We start from the raw sequence: 16,995 nt of genomic DNA on the forward strand, positions 1-16,995 counted from the left end.
ATCTGATCAAGTTACCCGTTCTCTCTCTCTCTCTCTCTCTCTCTCTCTCTCTCTCTCTCCCTCCCTCTCTCTCTCTCTCCCTCTCTTTCTCTCTCTCTCTCCCTCTCTCTCTCTCTCCAAATATGTCAGTGGGTCCTGATCACTGTAGTTTTATCACATACCACTCTTCTTCTTCTGTACTCCAGTCACCTTCACTTTCTTTTATGCTCACAGCCGCCCCAGGGCCTTTGTACATGCTTGTCTTTCTGACCAAAGCAACCTTCCTTTTCTCCTTGCTTAGCTGACCCTCGCTCTTCATTTGGATCTCAGCTCAACCACCACTTCCACAGGAGGAGAGTCTTCCCTCACCTCCCTGATCAGGTCATGTATCTTATATGCTTTCCTAGCTCTATGCACTTCTCCCCACTGGAACTTATCACAATTGTCAGTGTACATACATGGATTTGTGTGGTAGTTTATTAAATGTTTGATTCCCCCCATTAGACTATAAACTTATTGAGGAGGTGAATACCGTGCCATTCACTCAATTTAATAAACATTTATTAAATTCTATAATGTACACATTTCTGGACTAGGTGTTACAAGGGTTATTCAGATGAGTAGAATACTATTTTAGCTCTTTAGGGATTGTATTAGTTATCTGTTACTGTATAACTAATTCCCCTAAACTTAGCTTCTTAAAACAACAAACATTTATTATCTCAGTTTCTGTAGATCAGGAATTCAGTCATAGCTCAGCGGGATGCTTCTGGCTCAGGGTCCTTGATAAGCCTGCAGTCAAGGTGTTGGCTGGGTCTGCAGCCTCCACTGAAGGCTCAATGGAGGAGGATCCACTTCCAACCTTGCCCAGTGTCTGCTCGCAGGTCTCAGGTCCTCACTGGCCAGAGACATCAGTTCCTTGTCACGTGGCTACTCCCCAAGGGCTATGGAGTAGTCTCTCCTGAGGGCTACCCATGACATGGCCACTCGCTTCCCCCAGATGGAGAGCTCCAAGAAAGCGAGATAGCTAAAGAAGACAGTCAAGACAAGCTATTGTCTTTTTGTAGTCTACTCTCCTCTTCAGAGGGACTTCCCATTACTTTGCCTTATTCTCGTGGTTAGAAGTGAATCACTAAGTCGAGTCTACACTCAAGGGGAGGGGATTTCACAGGGCATGCATTCCAGAGGAAGGAATCATAGAGGGTCATCTAAGAGGCTGCCTGTCACAGATTTAAATCAGATAAGAGGCAGGATAAGGGAGTTTGTCAGAAGTGTCAGAGTAGGGACTTAAGATAGTTGGGGTATCCGGAGAAGGAAGAGTTTGCATTTAGTGAGGGATCTTTGGGAAGGCCTTTTAAAAGGTGGGCACAGTTGAGATGGACTCTGGGTGACTGAGTTCAGCAAGTAAAGATGAAGTGGGCAGAGGGAGCCTGGTCTCCTCCCCTTTTGCAGCAATTTTTAATGGATTTGGTTATCTGGTTCCAGCCCATGGCAGATCAGAAGCTGGAAGGAGCAGGGGCGTAGTGTTCTTTCTCTACTAGACACTAACAGCAGGAGCAAGTAGCAGCTAGCACGTGTATCACAAGGGCAATAAATCTCCCAAACAGATTTAGGACTTCAAAATGCAGAGTGGTCTGGGAGCATACCTGGGAGCCTCTGAGGGGACGGGTCTGTTATAGGCTAGTCAGTGACCACTGAGAGGTAGTTACACGTGTGCAGTATATTCTGTTCATAAAGTAAAAGAGTATAATAATTTTAGAACATTTTACTTTAAACAAACCAGTTTCATTATACAATTTTGGATCCTTCAAGAAGGTGAAACCTCAGCCGTCAGTTCAAATTGGATTATCAACACGAGAAAGGCAAAGGAACGGTATACTGACTAGATGTAATTTTTTTTAATTAAAAAATGTAGTTTGTGTTTTTGTTGCATCAGTAAGACACAAATTTCCTTTCCATTTAATTCACAAAGGAGGTAGCTCTTTTGTTTTGTTTTGTTTTTACTAATCAACAAGTAAGTGTGACCTCAGACAGAGAGGCCACTCTCTGAGTCATGTGTAGAATCATGTCTTTACAGCAGGGTTTTCTTTTATTTGCCTCTCAGAAAAACAGAGATCATATGTAGGTGAGAGTGTGTCTATTTCTGGAGGCAGATAGATTAAAGGACCCACAAGATAGTGACCTGTTAGCTTTTTTTGGTGTTCAAAATGAATACCTGTGGCTTATACCCTGTTCGAATGGAAAACGCTACTTCAGTCCTCACAGAGCACAGGCCAGGAGATTCTTGATTCAAATGAGTATCTAGCCCTCTGTTTTCCACGAAAATTAATCCATTTGTTTAAGTCATCTTACAGTATGGAGTAGCAGAAAGAGAAGGGATGTCGGGGTGAGATTTGCATCACGGTTTTCTGCCTGTTGCAGGTGACCGTGGGCTACTTCCTTTGCCTCTCCAAGTCTGCCTTGCTTCAGCTGCAGAATTGGAATGCAATTCCTTATCTTCCAGGGTTTTCATTTGGACTAAAGTATTATATGGAAATTATCTGATGCAATTCCTGGAACCTCTAAGCGCTTAATCAATGAGGGGTTCTCTTAAAAGTATATTTTAAAAACCAATACTCTCACAATATTTCCACACTATATCCTATGATTATGCCTATTGAATAATTAGTAACGATCCTTTACAAGCCTATTCACTTATTGTCCCCCAGCGGACTCTCAGTTCCACCCAGGCAAGTGCATGCTTTGTTCTCTCTTACTGTATAATTTCTGTGCTGATTTTTGCTTTTTTCCCTGACTTCTGTTGGACTGAGTGATTGAGCTTTCTTTATTTCACCCTCTCCATTCATTGTAATTCATGATGTACTTTTAAGAAGCTATCCTTAAGTTATGTACACATAGCAAAGCCTAAATGTCATCATTAACTCTCCACCACTCCCAGACATGTAACCTAGGCATGCTCTTACTCTAGCCATCCTTCCTCTCATCTGACACAATATTACTGCCTAAGACCGTAGTTCTACTATGTGCAACCCCCACCCTTAATTAGTCAATATCAGTATGATGATTTTTATAGTCAGTTCTTATATTGATTTATCAGTACATCGACCAGTTTCTTTGCTGGCTGTCATTCCTTGTTTTTTCTCTCTTTGAAGTGAATCCTATTGTAGTTCTTTCAGTGAGGGTCTAAGAGTGGTAAACATTCTTTTACTAAAAATGCCTAATTTTTACCCTTGCTTTTGAATGATAGTTTAGCTGGATACATAATTTGTGTTTGACAGTTGTTTTCTTCAGCACCTTGAACATTTTATGGGGTAAGTTGAAGTAAGGATGAGCAAGCGTTTAATCAAATCGACATTCTAGAGATGGCTAACATACCTCACCTGGGCTGTGCACAGAACTTTACCACCACACATTGAAAAGGGCTAAACAAGAAAATGCTGGAACAAGATGTGCCGACATTTACCAGGGATTAATGGGCTTCAAGCTAGGCTTCCAAGTCTGTAGCCTGTGACCCCACTGCTACCTTCTTAACCCTCTGTGCCTTCTTTGGGGAGGACATAGGTGAGCGCTGGCTTTGGTGTTTTTTTGCTAGGTCTGGATGTGGCTTGTGTTCAGGGGAGGTTCTCCACATAGGAAGAACAGCTTTACCTCTATGCTCAGGGGCAAGACCTCTGGCAGGCTTGCGTCTGGAAGCCCCTGGCTTCCAGATAGCTACTTAACATCCCCGCACATCCATCTCTGCCCACAGATCATGAAGGAGGTCCGGAGAGCACTCTGCAACGCATCCACAGATGACAGCAAACTGCTGCTCCTCAGTGCAGTAGGCAGTGTGTTTTGCAGCGGCCTGGATTACTCCTACCTAATTGGCCGGTTGTCCAGTGACCGGCGGAAGGAGAGTACCCGCATTGCAGAAGCCATCAGGTGAGCTCTGCTTGTGTTCGGACACTTGGGGACCTGCCTGGGGTTGCCCAATTGAGTGCATGAAAATACATCCCGCTCAGTTAAACTCTTCAAACAACAAAGAATTTTTGTTTTTTTAGCATAAGTGTATCCCATGCAATATTTGGGATACTTACACTAAGAAATGATTTGTTGATTATCTGAAATTCCGATTTTAATTGGGCATCCTGTATTTCCCTGCCTCAATTAGGGATGTCTGTGCTCTCTAGGTTAGATCTCGCTTTATTCTTTTGATGAAAAAGAGATTTTATTTCCTTATATTAAGCCCAGTGTTTAGTAATGCCCATGTGTTAGCCACATGACTCCCGCCCTCCGCCTCATGGTGAAATCTTTGATTTTTCTGGGCGTTCCTGCGTCCTGGAACTGGCATGGCTCAGAACTGGGAAGGAGGATGGAGGGGTTCCCAGGTCAGCTGTGCATTTGCAGACTCCATGGGGTTGAGCGTGTTTCCCCTTCTTGTGTTTTTGGGGCAAAAGTTGGGATCCTGGGCATGACATCCGGTCCCAACAATCAATATGTCTTTTGGGACACCGAAGGGTAGCTTTTTCCCCATTCTTTATAGCTTTATCCAAAGCAAGTGAGCGTGATTTCCAGCAAGTGCTGTCACTTGTCCTCCACCCATGCTCACTGCTGTGCTTTGCTCCATACTTAGACTAGAGTCTCAGTTCAGTGATGCTGCCTGGTCTCTTGAGAAGGAACTGTTATTCCACAGGGTGTCCTGATCCTCAGGCCACAGCTTAGGGATTTTCTGGGGCCTACAGTCTTACTGTGCTGTGACATTGTCACACAGAGGCTGATTCCCATGTCCTCCCCCAGAGGACGCTTCTGGGGGAGTAGAGTTTCTAAGAGATGACACAGGGACACCCTCACATGGGGTTGCAAGTCCCAATTCAGGGTGAAGCATCCACTGGAGTCTCGGCTCCAAAACACCTATGTGCTTCCTGTGGCAGAACTCTTGCTGGAAGAGATGTCGAAAGCCTGAACGCTGTTGTGAGAAAAGATGTCGTGGTTTCATGCTGCTGTCAGGCTTCCTGGGTGCAGACAGGCCTGGCCATGTCCACGGCAGTTTGTTATCTGCTCGGACTCAGCTGTGTCTTTTTGCAGCTGCCTTGTCACATGGGGTCCCCAGTAAGGGTTCCTCCTTGTTTATGGGACCATCAGAGATGGGGCAGCCGTCTCTGTGGCTTGAGGAACACCTTGGCCGTAACCTTCATCCAGTTTATGAATTTTCATGGAGGCATTAGCTGGATTTCCATAAGTCCCAAATTTGAGGAGATGCAGAATGCATTAGCTCACCTCTGGAGAAATGCGGTCAGTGGAATTCAGACATTTGCCATCTCATTAGGAAGGTGAGCTTCTCTTAGGTAAAGTGCAGGGAGAGATGGCTGAGGGAGTTTTTCCTGATGCTTCACAGGGAGCAGAAGTTCCTAATACATGAGCTCCCAGGGACATGGGGAGAGGAAATAGAGATGTCCCCTAGATCACTGGTTCTCAGCCCCGACAGCGCAGACTCCCCAAGGAGCTTTGCGAAACCCAGCTGCTTGGCAGTACCCCCAGGAGTCTCTGAATTCATGAATGTGGGGTGGGGCTGGCACATCTTTGGTTTTAAAGTTTCCTCGGTGTGCAGTCTGAATTGAGAACCCCTGCCCCATCCTAACCAAGAGTTTCTGCACTATCGAAAGCACTAAATGTTGTAGAAACAAAAAGATCCTTATTTTTATGGAAGAGAAGAAAAGTGGTTATAAGAGAAGAGGATGAAGAGGAAGGTGATAGAAGGAATAGGGAGAGTGAGGAACTTCAAGAAAGGATGGATGGGGTGCAGACAGTGTGGCCTTGTCTGCAGAAGAGTGCCCGTGGTCAGAACATGACTGTGGCTTACTTATAACCACCAAACTCTTACGGGAAGGCCCCAGCTCCACCAACTTTCTCCCTCCAGCAGCCACAGAGTTTAGGACACAATGTGGCTGAGAAGCATTTCCAGAGAACATTCTGTAGATTTCCAGAGAAGCATCGTTAGCGAAGGACATTGTCAATAAATGAGTTTGGGCCATGCCACACGTTCTGTCCTTGCTCATGCAGGTTTTCCAGGCATATCCATACGTTTATAGTCTCAGAAGTCTCCTGTGGAAGAACTTTGTTCAAAATCATGCATGGCTGGAACACATTTTGGCCATAGGACCTGATACCCTGCTGACCTCCCTTGCAATTCTCTTGGGACATGCATACTCTCAGCTGGGCCAACCTCCAGGACCTGGCCATGCTGCAGGGCCACGACAGCCCCCCAACAGTACTCCCAGCTCGCTCTCATCATTTCTGGAAGAAAACATGCATACACGTGACCCAGGATGCCATGTTCCCTCTGCAGATGTTTGTTGAATGAACTAGCAGATGTGGGAAGAGCTCGGATGATTCATTCTGCAAGAAGCCTCTCTCCAGGACTTAAACAAAGCTGTCTGCCCCATCCTGAAAGAGAGGCTGCCCTCACCTGAACTCCTCTCGGGTGATGTGATGGCCTGCTGGCGGGTTGCTAGGACGAAGGGGAATCAGATAACCCACATGAAATACTTGGCCTGTTCCTGGCACATAATAAGTACTTAGAGTAGGTGTAAAGAATTATTTGCATGACAGTGCTGTTAACCCCAGCCACAAGTTCTAGCTAAGCCTGGGTCTGAGTATGGAGTGGGCTCCTAGATCACCCCTCGGGGGCCCCAGGGTCACTGTCTCCGTGTGTACCTGGTACTCACAGGCCCTGTACCAGCTCACTTGGCTCTGAACTTTGGCAGTGGGAGTGCTGTACCCCATGGCTCTGGTTAAAAGGAATGAATAGCTGCGTCACAAAAGAAATGCCAGTTGTTCCAGGTGATATCCAAACATCCTTGTTTGCAGAGTTTTGCTTCCGAGTCTCCTTTAGGCCAGGAGAGTGGATCGCAGACCAGTGAGAGTGGAATGAAAGCGGTGTCCGTCCTCCCCAGCAGATGTGCTGCTTGTAATAATAGCAGCAGCAACCTGGGCTCCCCGTGTGTCAGGCACTGTGCTTGTGCCCTGGGTGGACAGTCTCATGTCATTCTCATACAGCCTGGCAGGATGCACGGTTGGCTTTCCCATTTTCCAAGGACAAAAATGAGCCTGCAGAAACTGTAACTTGTCCACAACCTCACCACTAGTTAGGGGCAGAGTTGAGACTTCACCCCAAGTCTTTCAGACCCCAAAGTTCCTGCTCCTGCTGCTGCAGCAGAACAGCCCAACAGCTTGGGCAGGCAGAAGCCACAGGGCTCAGGTTGAGCGGAGGAAGCCGCGAGGGCCAGGGTCAGTGTGACGGACTTGGCTGCTGGGGAAGGTGACGAGCTACTCCCCAGCGCAGCCCCGCCACTGAGTCAGGATCAGATATCTGAGCAGCAGCGTCTGTAATGCAATATCCTGTTTGCTATCTGGCTTCTGCGTCCCTTGCGATTTACATCTACTGCTTGAGGTGAGAGGAAAAGGATGGCGAGATGGTCTGCAACTCACATTTTTACATCAAGGAAATGAACTGCTTAGACTGACAGGGGGGTTTGGGGGAGGAGGGTCAGAGATATGCACACCTGGTCCCCTTAACCCTCCTCTGGGGTCCTTGTTGCCTCTGCACAAAGCTCAGCTTGGAAACCAAAGAGTGAAAGGCTCTGGGGTCTGGAAGGGTTGTGAGGGGTAAGGTGAATTCCTGAAGGATTGTCGTATGGAGGATGGAACAGAATGAATGGGAGTATCAGAGAAGCCCATGTGAGGTCACAACAGGAAGGCGTCTTGATAGGTACAGACCCTCTCTATTGGAAATGTTCAACAGAGGACAGATGGTGCATCCTTAGGGTGCTATGGGAGGATTGTGCTCTAAGTGGAAGATTTGGCTCAATGACTCCTGAAGTCCTTCTCAACTCTGAGTTCCAAGATCCTGGAATTGTATGAGGGTCTTTAGAAATGGAATGTCTGTTGAAAATTACCCAAACCCTGTGGTTCCAAGGACCCCGCAAAGAAGCCCCGTATTCCCTGAAGACTCCAAATTATGTTTGGTTAAAAGCACTCATTAAAACCAGTGACTGAGGCCATGAGGTTAGGAAGTCAAGCCAGGATATGGGCCCCTGGAAAACCAGGATTCAGAAGGTCATGGTGCCAGCACTTGCTCTTTGTAGCAGTGTCCTTTTGGGGTCTGCTGCAGTGGGGCCAGCAGTAGCTGGGGTCACTCCATCATCTACTCAGAAAGAGTCACATGGGAGTCAGGAAATGTGATGCCTCAAGCCTGGGTCAAGGGCGCATATTTTCATGAGGACATATGGGTCATAAGGTAGCCCCAGCCCCAGCTGGCATATTAAGCAGTCTCCTCACCATTGAATCTGATCCCAACTTATCACCATGATACCTACATCTTTTGATAAGACTTGGGGAGGAATGGTAACCATTGAGAAGGGGAGAATCTGCTCAACATTTGTGTTAAGTATGACCTGCTGTAACAAATAAACCATATATATATGTATATATAATATACATATATGTGTGTGTGTATGTATATATGTATATACACATATATATGTGTATACATATATGTGTGTGTGTGTGTGTGTATATATATATATATATATATATATATATATATATATATATATATAAAATGGCTCAGTTGTGATAGAAATTTACTTCTCAAATATGTGAACCTAAAATAGATGTTATGGCTCTGTCCATGGCTGACCTCCAAGTGGTAACCCAGGAACCCAGACTCCTTCCATCTTGTGGCTCAACAAATGTCTTCCAAGATTACTTTATCAAAATGAAAGGGCTCAGAGAACTGTATGGTGGGAGTTTTCCATGGCTCAGGCATGGAAGTGTATATATTTGTATGGTTTCCACTCACATTTCATTGGCCAGCGCTTGGTTACTTGGCCACGGCCAACTACAAGGGAGGCTGGGAAATGTGTTCTAGCACTAAGGAAGAAGAGGGAAGGACGTCAGGTGTAGTGAATAGCTAGTGCATCGCTGCTACACATCTGCAGCTTTTGCTCTTGTCTGGGGGAATCCTTTATCTATTCAACAGCTATTTACTGAGTGCTAATTTCAACATGGATGGAGAGCAAGCAGTGCACAATACAGACCTATGTGTTTTTTTAAGGAGCTGAACTAAATAAGCAAGCAAGTAATTAGGATAATTGCAGATTGTGATAATGGTGTTTTCCCAGAATTCTCAGAAGGCCCGCACCACACCATGAGCAGGGGTGTGAGTGACATGAGCTAATGCCTAGAGACGTAAGCAGAGGCAGACCAAGGTCATGGTTGGGAGTTTAGATTTTATTCTTGTGAGTTCTTGGTAGTTTCCAATCTACCACCTGAGAATAATGAAGGATGCAGACTTTACTAGGCATTTTGGATCTTTTCTCGATGTCCAGAAGAGTACTAAAATTTTATAGATCTTATATAGCAAACGGGGAAGGTGAAAAGCATTCTAAGGCAAAGGAAGTGCAGGTTATTGCAGGTGGTCTCTGCTTAATAGGTAAAGATGGAGGCTGTGACCTTGCTCAGTACACAAGGTCAGAGATATAAAATATTGCCTTATCCCATAGCCATGATTCCAGATGCCTCATACCTCCAGGGGATCCCAACGTCTTTACCCAGTTTTGGTCAAAGCCACCCTAACACATAGACCCTTGATGAATCTGGCATCCTTTAGGTAATTCAGAATCATACAATCCTGGTATTGAAAAGAATCCAAATGTCTCAGTCTTCACTCAAGCCCGTCATCTATAGCTTGAATTCCCTCTACACCATCACCCAAAGGGATCATCGGGCCAAAATTGGAATACTTCCAATAATGAGGAATTCGTATCTCCGGAAGCCTCATTCCACCTTCAGCCAGTGCCGTTGGAACATTCCTTCTCTCCTTGAGCTCAGATATGCCCCTTTGTAACATTCTCCTGTTGGCTCTGGTCTGGTTCTGAACCTTACTATTCAAGTTGTCTTCATTAGGATATGTATAGCTTGTCAGCATCTAGGGAGTGGAAGGACCGGGTAACTCGGGAAGTGATGGCACATCAGACATGATCTGGGGCTCTCTGAGCAGACCCGGACATGTGGTCACCCCATCAGGTCCCCTCTGAAAATCTGGCACCAAGCCCTGAGTGTGCCAGGCTTGTGACTGCAGCTCAGTGGCTTGGCGTCTGGGAGAATGAGACCCTTGCCCAGCACCCACTCCCTCTGACAACCCACAGCTGCTTCACAGCACCTGGGGAAGCTTATTTCAGTCTGGGAAGAACCAGGAGTGTCAAGTGGTCTCAGTAAGCCTGGTCACCTGTTAAAGAGGGTCTTCTCTTTTCCCCCAGGGACTTTGTGAAGGCCTTTATCCAGTTTAAGAAGCCCATCGTGGTGGCGATCAACGGGCCTGCCCTGGGCCTGGGTGCCTCCATCCTGCCTCTCTGCGACATCGTGTGGGCCAGCGAGAAGGCCTGGTTTCAGACCCCCTATGCCACCATCCGCCTCACACCCGCCGGCTGCTCCTCCTACACCTTCCCCCAGATCCTGGGCGTTGCGCTGGTAAGCCTCCCCGCAGACAGGCAGAGCGGTGTTCAAGCAAGGTCATAGAGGCCATTGTAGGCTGTGGTCAGATTCTGCACCAGCAGCCAGAAGCAAGTCTGTGCAGGGGTGAGTCAGAATAACAGCTACCACTTAGTAAGCACACCATTCCTTCCCCCATCCTCACCACAACCCTGTAAGGTAGAAAGAACACCTGTTATCTCCACTTGACAGATGTGGACACAGAATCAGAGAGATTGACTGAGTTGTCCAAGGTCGTCCAGTGGTAATGGCAATTGGATATGAACACAGTCTGTGCTCTTAAGCAGTGTACTATGAAGCAGAACCTGCCTCTGAGGAGGAAGTCTGAAATTAGCACTGCCAGGACGTGGGCGGGGGTCAGTGAGTGTGGTTGATCTAGGAGGTTTGTGAGGGGGCATTTTGAGGTGGCTTCAGTGCGGTGCAGGCTTCAGCAAGGTCTGCACAGGGCTGTTTGCTGGTGCCTCCCTAGCACTGCTGGGAGCATTCTGCCCACAGATGCTGGCGTCCTGAGAGACCCCAGAAAACTGCCAAAGAATCGTGACCCAGATGACAGGGCCAAACCCCACAGGGGGCGGTTAGAGGAGGTTCCCAGCAGGGGCACTGCCCTAGTAGGATGGAAGCCCCCATCCCATCCCCTCTGTGTGGTCTGTCTCTCTTTGATGATAGCATGAAACAGGAATAGCACCTAAGAGATGAGTGGAGATTATCTTACGCCCCCAAACCCACCAGTACCACCTGGTCTATGCAGCAGGGCCTACATATGGGACAGATAAGGCCATTCAGAGTCAGCAACTCACTTGGAGCTGCTTTCAGCTGCTCATTGTCGCACCTGTGGCAGAAAAATGAGGCAGGCCAGGGGGCCCAGGAAGCAAACCCTTTCGCTTTTGATCTCAGCTACTGTGTTCTGCCTGAACTCAGTGCCACTCCAATTCCTCTCCATCCTTTGTGGTCACAAAAATGTTAACATTGTACAGTCTTAGGTCTCCCTTCCTTCCTTCCTTCCTTCCTTGCTCTCTCTCTCTCTCTCTCTCTCTCTCTCTCTCTCTCTCTCTCTCTTTCATCTTCCTTCCTTCCTTCCTTCCTTCCTTCCTTCCTTCCTTCCTTCCTTCCTTCCTTCCTTCCTTCCTTCCTTCCTAATTATTTCTGAAACTCCAGGAATGTTGCTGATTGAGACATGTTCTTATTGCTGACTGAGTCTTGTTTGGTTCCTTCCCCTGAGTTCCTTTCATTTCTCCTTCCTGAGACAGAGGTGTTTCTAAATAAGTATAATGGCATATGTTTGTCTTCCAACCTCTCACCAAGTGCATACTATGATCAATTTTTCCACTCTGGCATGAAAGATTGTCTGTCCTTTGGGTCATCATGACCCTTCAGTGTTCACCAGAACAAAATGGAAAACACTGCATGAATGCAGAGGCTGAGAGAGAAAGCTTGGCATCTCAACATCGATCCAAGAGTGGCTAAGCATATGGGGCAGGACAGAAGAGGAGGGGAGGCAGGTGGATGGCAGGTTAGGGAGGGGGTTGTCTGCCCTGTGAAGGAGGCGGGGATTCATCTTGAAGGAGATGAGGACCCTGTCTCATGGTTGTGGCCATTACGCCCTAATTATCAGTGCGAGGGTCACCTGTTGGTAAGTTTTAGCGTTGACACACTGTGCTATCTGTGCCCAGGACCTTCTCCATGCAGCTCCGCCCGAACGTGTGTGATAGCTGTGAACTTCAAAGAAAAAGGAAACTTTGGGGGGAGTAGGGTGCAGAGGAGCCCTCAGAAGGCCCGGGGGAGCTTTCCACGCTTCAAGACAGGGCAGTGCCTGTGCATAGCCCTGGGCCATCAGGAGAGATATTTCCCTGTGTTGGCATTATGGTATTATGCATGATCTTTTTGGCTGCCAGTGATGGAAACATTTTCATTGGCTTCAGGAGGGGGCGAAAAAAAAAGAAGAAATAATGATTGCCATAGCTTGGCAAGTCCAGAAGGGGGACGTTTCTTAGGGGCTAACAGGTCCAGGAATTCAAATACCATCAGAACTCTTGTTCTCCATTTCTCCTTTCATTGTGGACCTGCCTCTCCACAGAGCGGGGACACAGTGGTGGGTGGCCCTGGGCTCATTAACATTAGCCTGAGACCAGAGAGGGAGAGAGTCTTCCCCATCATCTCTGGCTTGGAAACCTCATAGAGAGCTTTGTGACATAGGGTAGACATCTGTTCATCCCCAGGCCAGTTGTCATGGCCAGGGGATCAGTGCAGAGATGTACCCAGCCCTAGGCGCGTGCCCGCCCTATGGGTCTGCTGCCAGACATGGGGAGGGGTATTGGGCCGATGAAGCCACAGTAGGTACATGGCTTCTTTGGGGAATTTAATGAAAGCTGTGGACTCTCTGCTCAGAAAGATGCACATAGACACAAACATTTGCTTGCAGTTCCCAAAGCTCATTGGACCCCCGGTTAAGAATCCTGCCTGCGAGATCTGAGACACTTGCACACTGCAAACCCAGGCCTCACTGACAGACACAGGAGGCGCTCCGGGCTCTCAGCCGACCCCTGCCTTTGCTTTTTCAGGCCAATGAGATGCTCTTCTGTGGGCGGAAGCTCACTGCCCAGGAGGCATGCAGCAGAGGACTTGTGTCCCAGGTCTTCTGGCCAACCACGTTCAGCCAGGAGGTCATGTTGCGGGTCAAGGAGATGGCGTCCTGCAGTGCAGTGGTGAGTTCCTGTGTCTTTGTGTGCTTGTTGTTGCAATAGACCCACAAGGGCAATGAGGCTGAACGGGACGAATTGACTCGCCAAAGGAGTACATGCAAGGCCCTGGGTAATGTAACAGATGCCTCATCTCAGTGTTGAGAACTTCAGTCCAGAGGGAGATGGTCAGCATTATTAGATACTCCAGTTTGAAAACCCTCACAGAAGAGATTTATACTCTGGGGTAGAGTGTACTGCTTTAAAAGTCCTACCCCCCACCCCTACCCCGCAACACAAAACATCTAGAGTTTTCAAAGAAATGAGAAGCAAAAGCAATAGGACAAAGTGTATTAAACCAGTCAAGAGACAAGAGAAAGCCGTCCACACTATCCTTGTATTTCATTCCTCCTGCCCACCGAGCACTTGGCACGTTTAAACATCACCGTTTGATGCTGAAGACACATTGAAAAATAGATAAATAAATATCACCTCCATAGAGGCGCCAATATTTAATTAAGTGTCGATTTTATCTCATAAAAGTCACTCTGAGGACCGCATGGAAATATCCTGTGGAGAGGTGGAGAAAAGGCCGCTCCCGGAACCCCAGGCCCCGCTCAGGAAATGAGAAAGGTGCTTTGGGAGAATAAGGCGGGGACTCTTTCTGTGCTGGATTTATGGGGCCAGCCTCATGACCCTCCCTTCCTCCTCCCTGTCTACCCTGAACACCAGCTGTCATGCCTCTCCTGATTTGCCTCATTTGCCTTTGTTGGGCACCTACTGTATGTGAGCTCTGCTCCCTGGAAGCCTAACAGTACCAGTGACAATGACGGGGTGGTAAGGGTCTGACATTGTTGATAAACACTTATTATGGGCCAAGCACTTTGCGTGTCTCTTTATTTGGATTCTCCTTTAATTTTCCTGATGACTGTGGTGAACAACTCATCCCACTTTGCCTGGGACTCTCCTGGTTTTAGCACAGAGAATCCCTCGTCCCAGGAAACCCCATGGTCCTGGGCAAACAGGGATGGCTGATGACCCCAGGATCAGCTGCACAGAGAGGCAGAGCGAAATTTTTTAAAGATTTAAAGTATAGTTGATGTACAATATTATATTAGTTTCGGGTGTACAACATAGTGGTTCTACATTTATATACCTTACGATGCGGTCACCACAATACGTCTAATAACTATCTGTCACCGTGCAAAGTTATGATGATGTTATTGACTATATTCCCCGTGCTATACGTCACATCTCCATGACTTACTTATTTTATAACTGAAAGTTTGTATCTCTTATTTCCCCTTACCTTTTCACCCAGCCCCTACCCCTCGCCTCTCTGGCATCTGTCAGTTTTTTCTCTGTATTCATGGGTCTGTTTCTGTTTTTTTTGTGTTTTTTTTTTAAAGGTGCCATATATAAGTGAAATCATACAGTATTTGTCTTTCTCTGTCTGACTTATTTCACTTAGCATAATAACCTCTAGGTCCATTCATGTAGTCACAAGTGGAAAGATTTCATTTTATTGTATGACCGAGTAATATTCCACTGTATATATGTACTACCTGCTTTATCTATTCATTTATCAGTGGACTCCTAGGTTGCTTTCATATCTTGGCTATTGTAAATAATGCTGCAGTGAACACAGGATTGCATGTATCTTTTTGAATGAGTGTTTTCTTTTTCTTCAGGTAAATGCCCAGAAGTGGAATTGCTGGGTCGCATGATAGTTCTATATTTAATTTTTTGAGGAACCTCCATACTGTTTTCCATAGTGGCTGTATCATCATTCCCACCAACAGTGTATGAGGGTTCCCATTCTACACATGCTCTCCAACACTTCTTATTTGTTGCCTTTTTGGTTATAGCCATTTTGACAGGTGTGAAGTGATATCTCATTGTGGTTGAGCATCTTTTCATATGTCTGTTGGCCATCTGTAAGTCTTTGGAGAAATGTCTGTTCAGGTTCTCTGCCTATTTTTTAATTTTATTTTTTATTTTTTATGTAAAGCTGTGTGAGTTCCTTGTGTATTTTAGACATGAACCCCTTATCAGACATATCGTTGCCAAATACCTCCTCCCAAGCAGTAGGTTGTCTTTTTACTTTGTTGATGGTTTCCTTTGCTGTGCAAACATTTTTTAGTTTGATGTAGTCCCATTTGTTTATTTTTGCTTTTGTTGCTCTTACTTGGGGAGACATCTCCCCAAAAAATATCTCTAAGACTGATGTCAAAGAGTTTACTACCTATGTTTTCTTCTAGGAGTTTTATGGTTTCAGGTCTTGTCTTTAAGTCTTTAATCCATTTTGAGTTTTTAATTTTTGTATATGGTATAAGAAAGTGGTCCAGATTCATTTTGTTTGTATGTATCTATTGAGTTTTCCCAACACCATTTATTGAAGAGACTGTTATTTCCCCATTGTATATTCTTGCCTTTCTTGTTGTAAATTGACCATATAAGCATGAGTTTATTTCTGAGCTGTCTATTCTGTTCTATTGATCTACGTGTCTGTTTTTGTGCCAGTACCTTACTGTTTTGATTACAAAAGCTTTGTAATATAGTTTGAAAGCAGAGAGCATGATCCCTCCAACTTTGTTCTTCTTTCTCAAGATTGCTTTGGCAATTCGGGGTCTTTTGTGGTGCCATATAAATTATAGGATTATTTGTTCTAGTTCTGTGAAAAATGTCATTGGTATTTTGATAGGGATTGCATTAAATCTGTAGATTGCTTTGTGTAATATGGTCATTTTAATGATATTAATCCTTCCAGTCCATGAGCATGGTATATTCTTCCATTTATTTGTGTCATCTTCAGTTCATTTCATCAGTGTCTTACAGTTTTCAGAGTATAGGTCTGTCATCTCCTTGGAAAATTTATTTCAAGGTATTTTATTTTTATTTTTTTGGTGCAATTATAAATGTTTTTTTCGTACTTTTTCTGTTAGCTTGTTTTAATGTATAGAAATGCATCACATTTATGAATATTAAAATTGTATCCTGCAACTTTGCTGAATTCATTTATTAGTTCTAATTGTGTGTGTGTGTGTGTGTGTGTGTGTGTGTGTGTGTGTGTGTGAGCCTTTAGGGATATCTCTCTCTCTCTCTCTCTCTCTCTCTCTCTCTCTCTCTCTCGGGTGTCAAAAAATGTATACACATGACATATTCATCTTTTGTTATTGGTATATATTGAATATTACAATTTTAATACAGTTTTTTCCTTTTTCAAAATGTGTATACATTTTTTGGCACCGTGTGTGTGTGTATGTATGTGTATAAAATATCATGTAGTCTGCTAATAGTAACAGTTTTACTTCTTCTGTTTCAATTTGGAGAGGCAGGTAGAAATTCTAAGAAGAGGAAACATCATGAGTGAGGGCACATGAGTCTGAAAACCCATGTGGACCTTAGGCAGCAACTCATGGTGGTGTGAGCAGGTTCACAGGCTATTCAAGGGACAATGAGACTGAAAAGGAAGGTAGGAAAAAGGCCTCACCGCTCCACTGAGGAGTCCAGTCTTTGGGCTCTGGAGGTACTCGGGTGAGACCAGCTGTTGAAGAAATACTGCAAGGAAATCTCTCCTGCCAACAGTTATGAATTCAGGAGCTTTGGGTTGATTTGCCCAAGAACATAATCTACCCCACAACCTCTCGGAGATGGTGTTCTTTGGAGGAGTTCTCCGTCTGCCAGCCCGTTCTCACCACCTGTTAGCCTCCAGCCAAAGCTGAAGAAGGCGATCACAGCCCCTCTCCCGTCCGCTTGAGCAAGGAAGCTCTTGTCTTGTTTTTGTTTTCCTATTTGAAAGTGCTTTGGG

The 16,995-nt window shown here is 45.7% G+C and overlaps 1 protein-coding gene across 1 annotated transcript in view; it reads left to right on the forward strand.

The window, feature by feature from the left end:
* CDYL2 (chromodomain Y like 2) overlaps positions 1-16,995 on the forward strand; it is a 162,811-nt gene that overhangs the window by 138,052 nt on the left and 7,764 nt on the right. Inside the window, exons 4-6 of the mRNA XM_019711013.3 lie at positions 3,728-3,900; positions 10,278-10,488; positions 13,068-13,211. Coding sequence (XP_019566572.1) covers positions 3,728-3,900; positions 10,278-10,488; positions 13,068-13,211 — 528 coding nt within the window. The remainder of the gene's footprint in view (positions 1-3,727; positions 3,901-10,277; positions 10,489-13,067; positions 13,212-16,995) is intronic.

The sequence above is a fragment of the Rhinolophus sinicus genome, chromosome 8, assembly GCF_057876585.1.
Source record: "Rhinolophus sinicus isolate RSI-liver-muscle chromosome 8, RSI-T2T, whole genome shotgun sequence".
Lineage (NCBI taxonomy): Eukaryota > Metazoa > Chordata > Mammalia > Chiroptera > Rhinolophidae > Rhinolophus > Rhinolophus sinicus.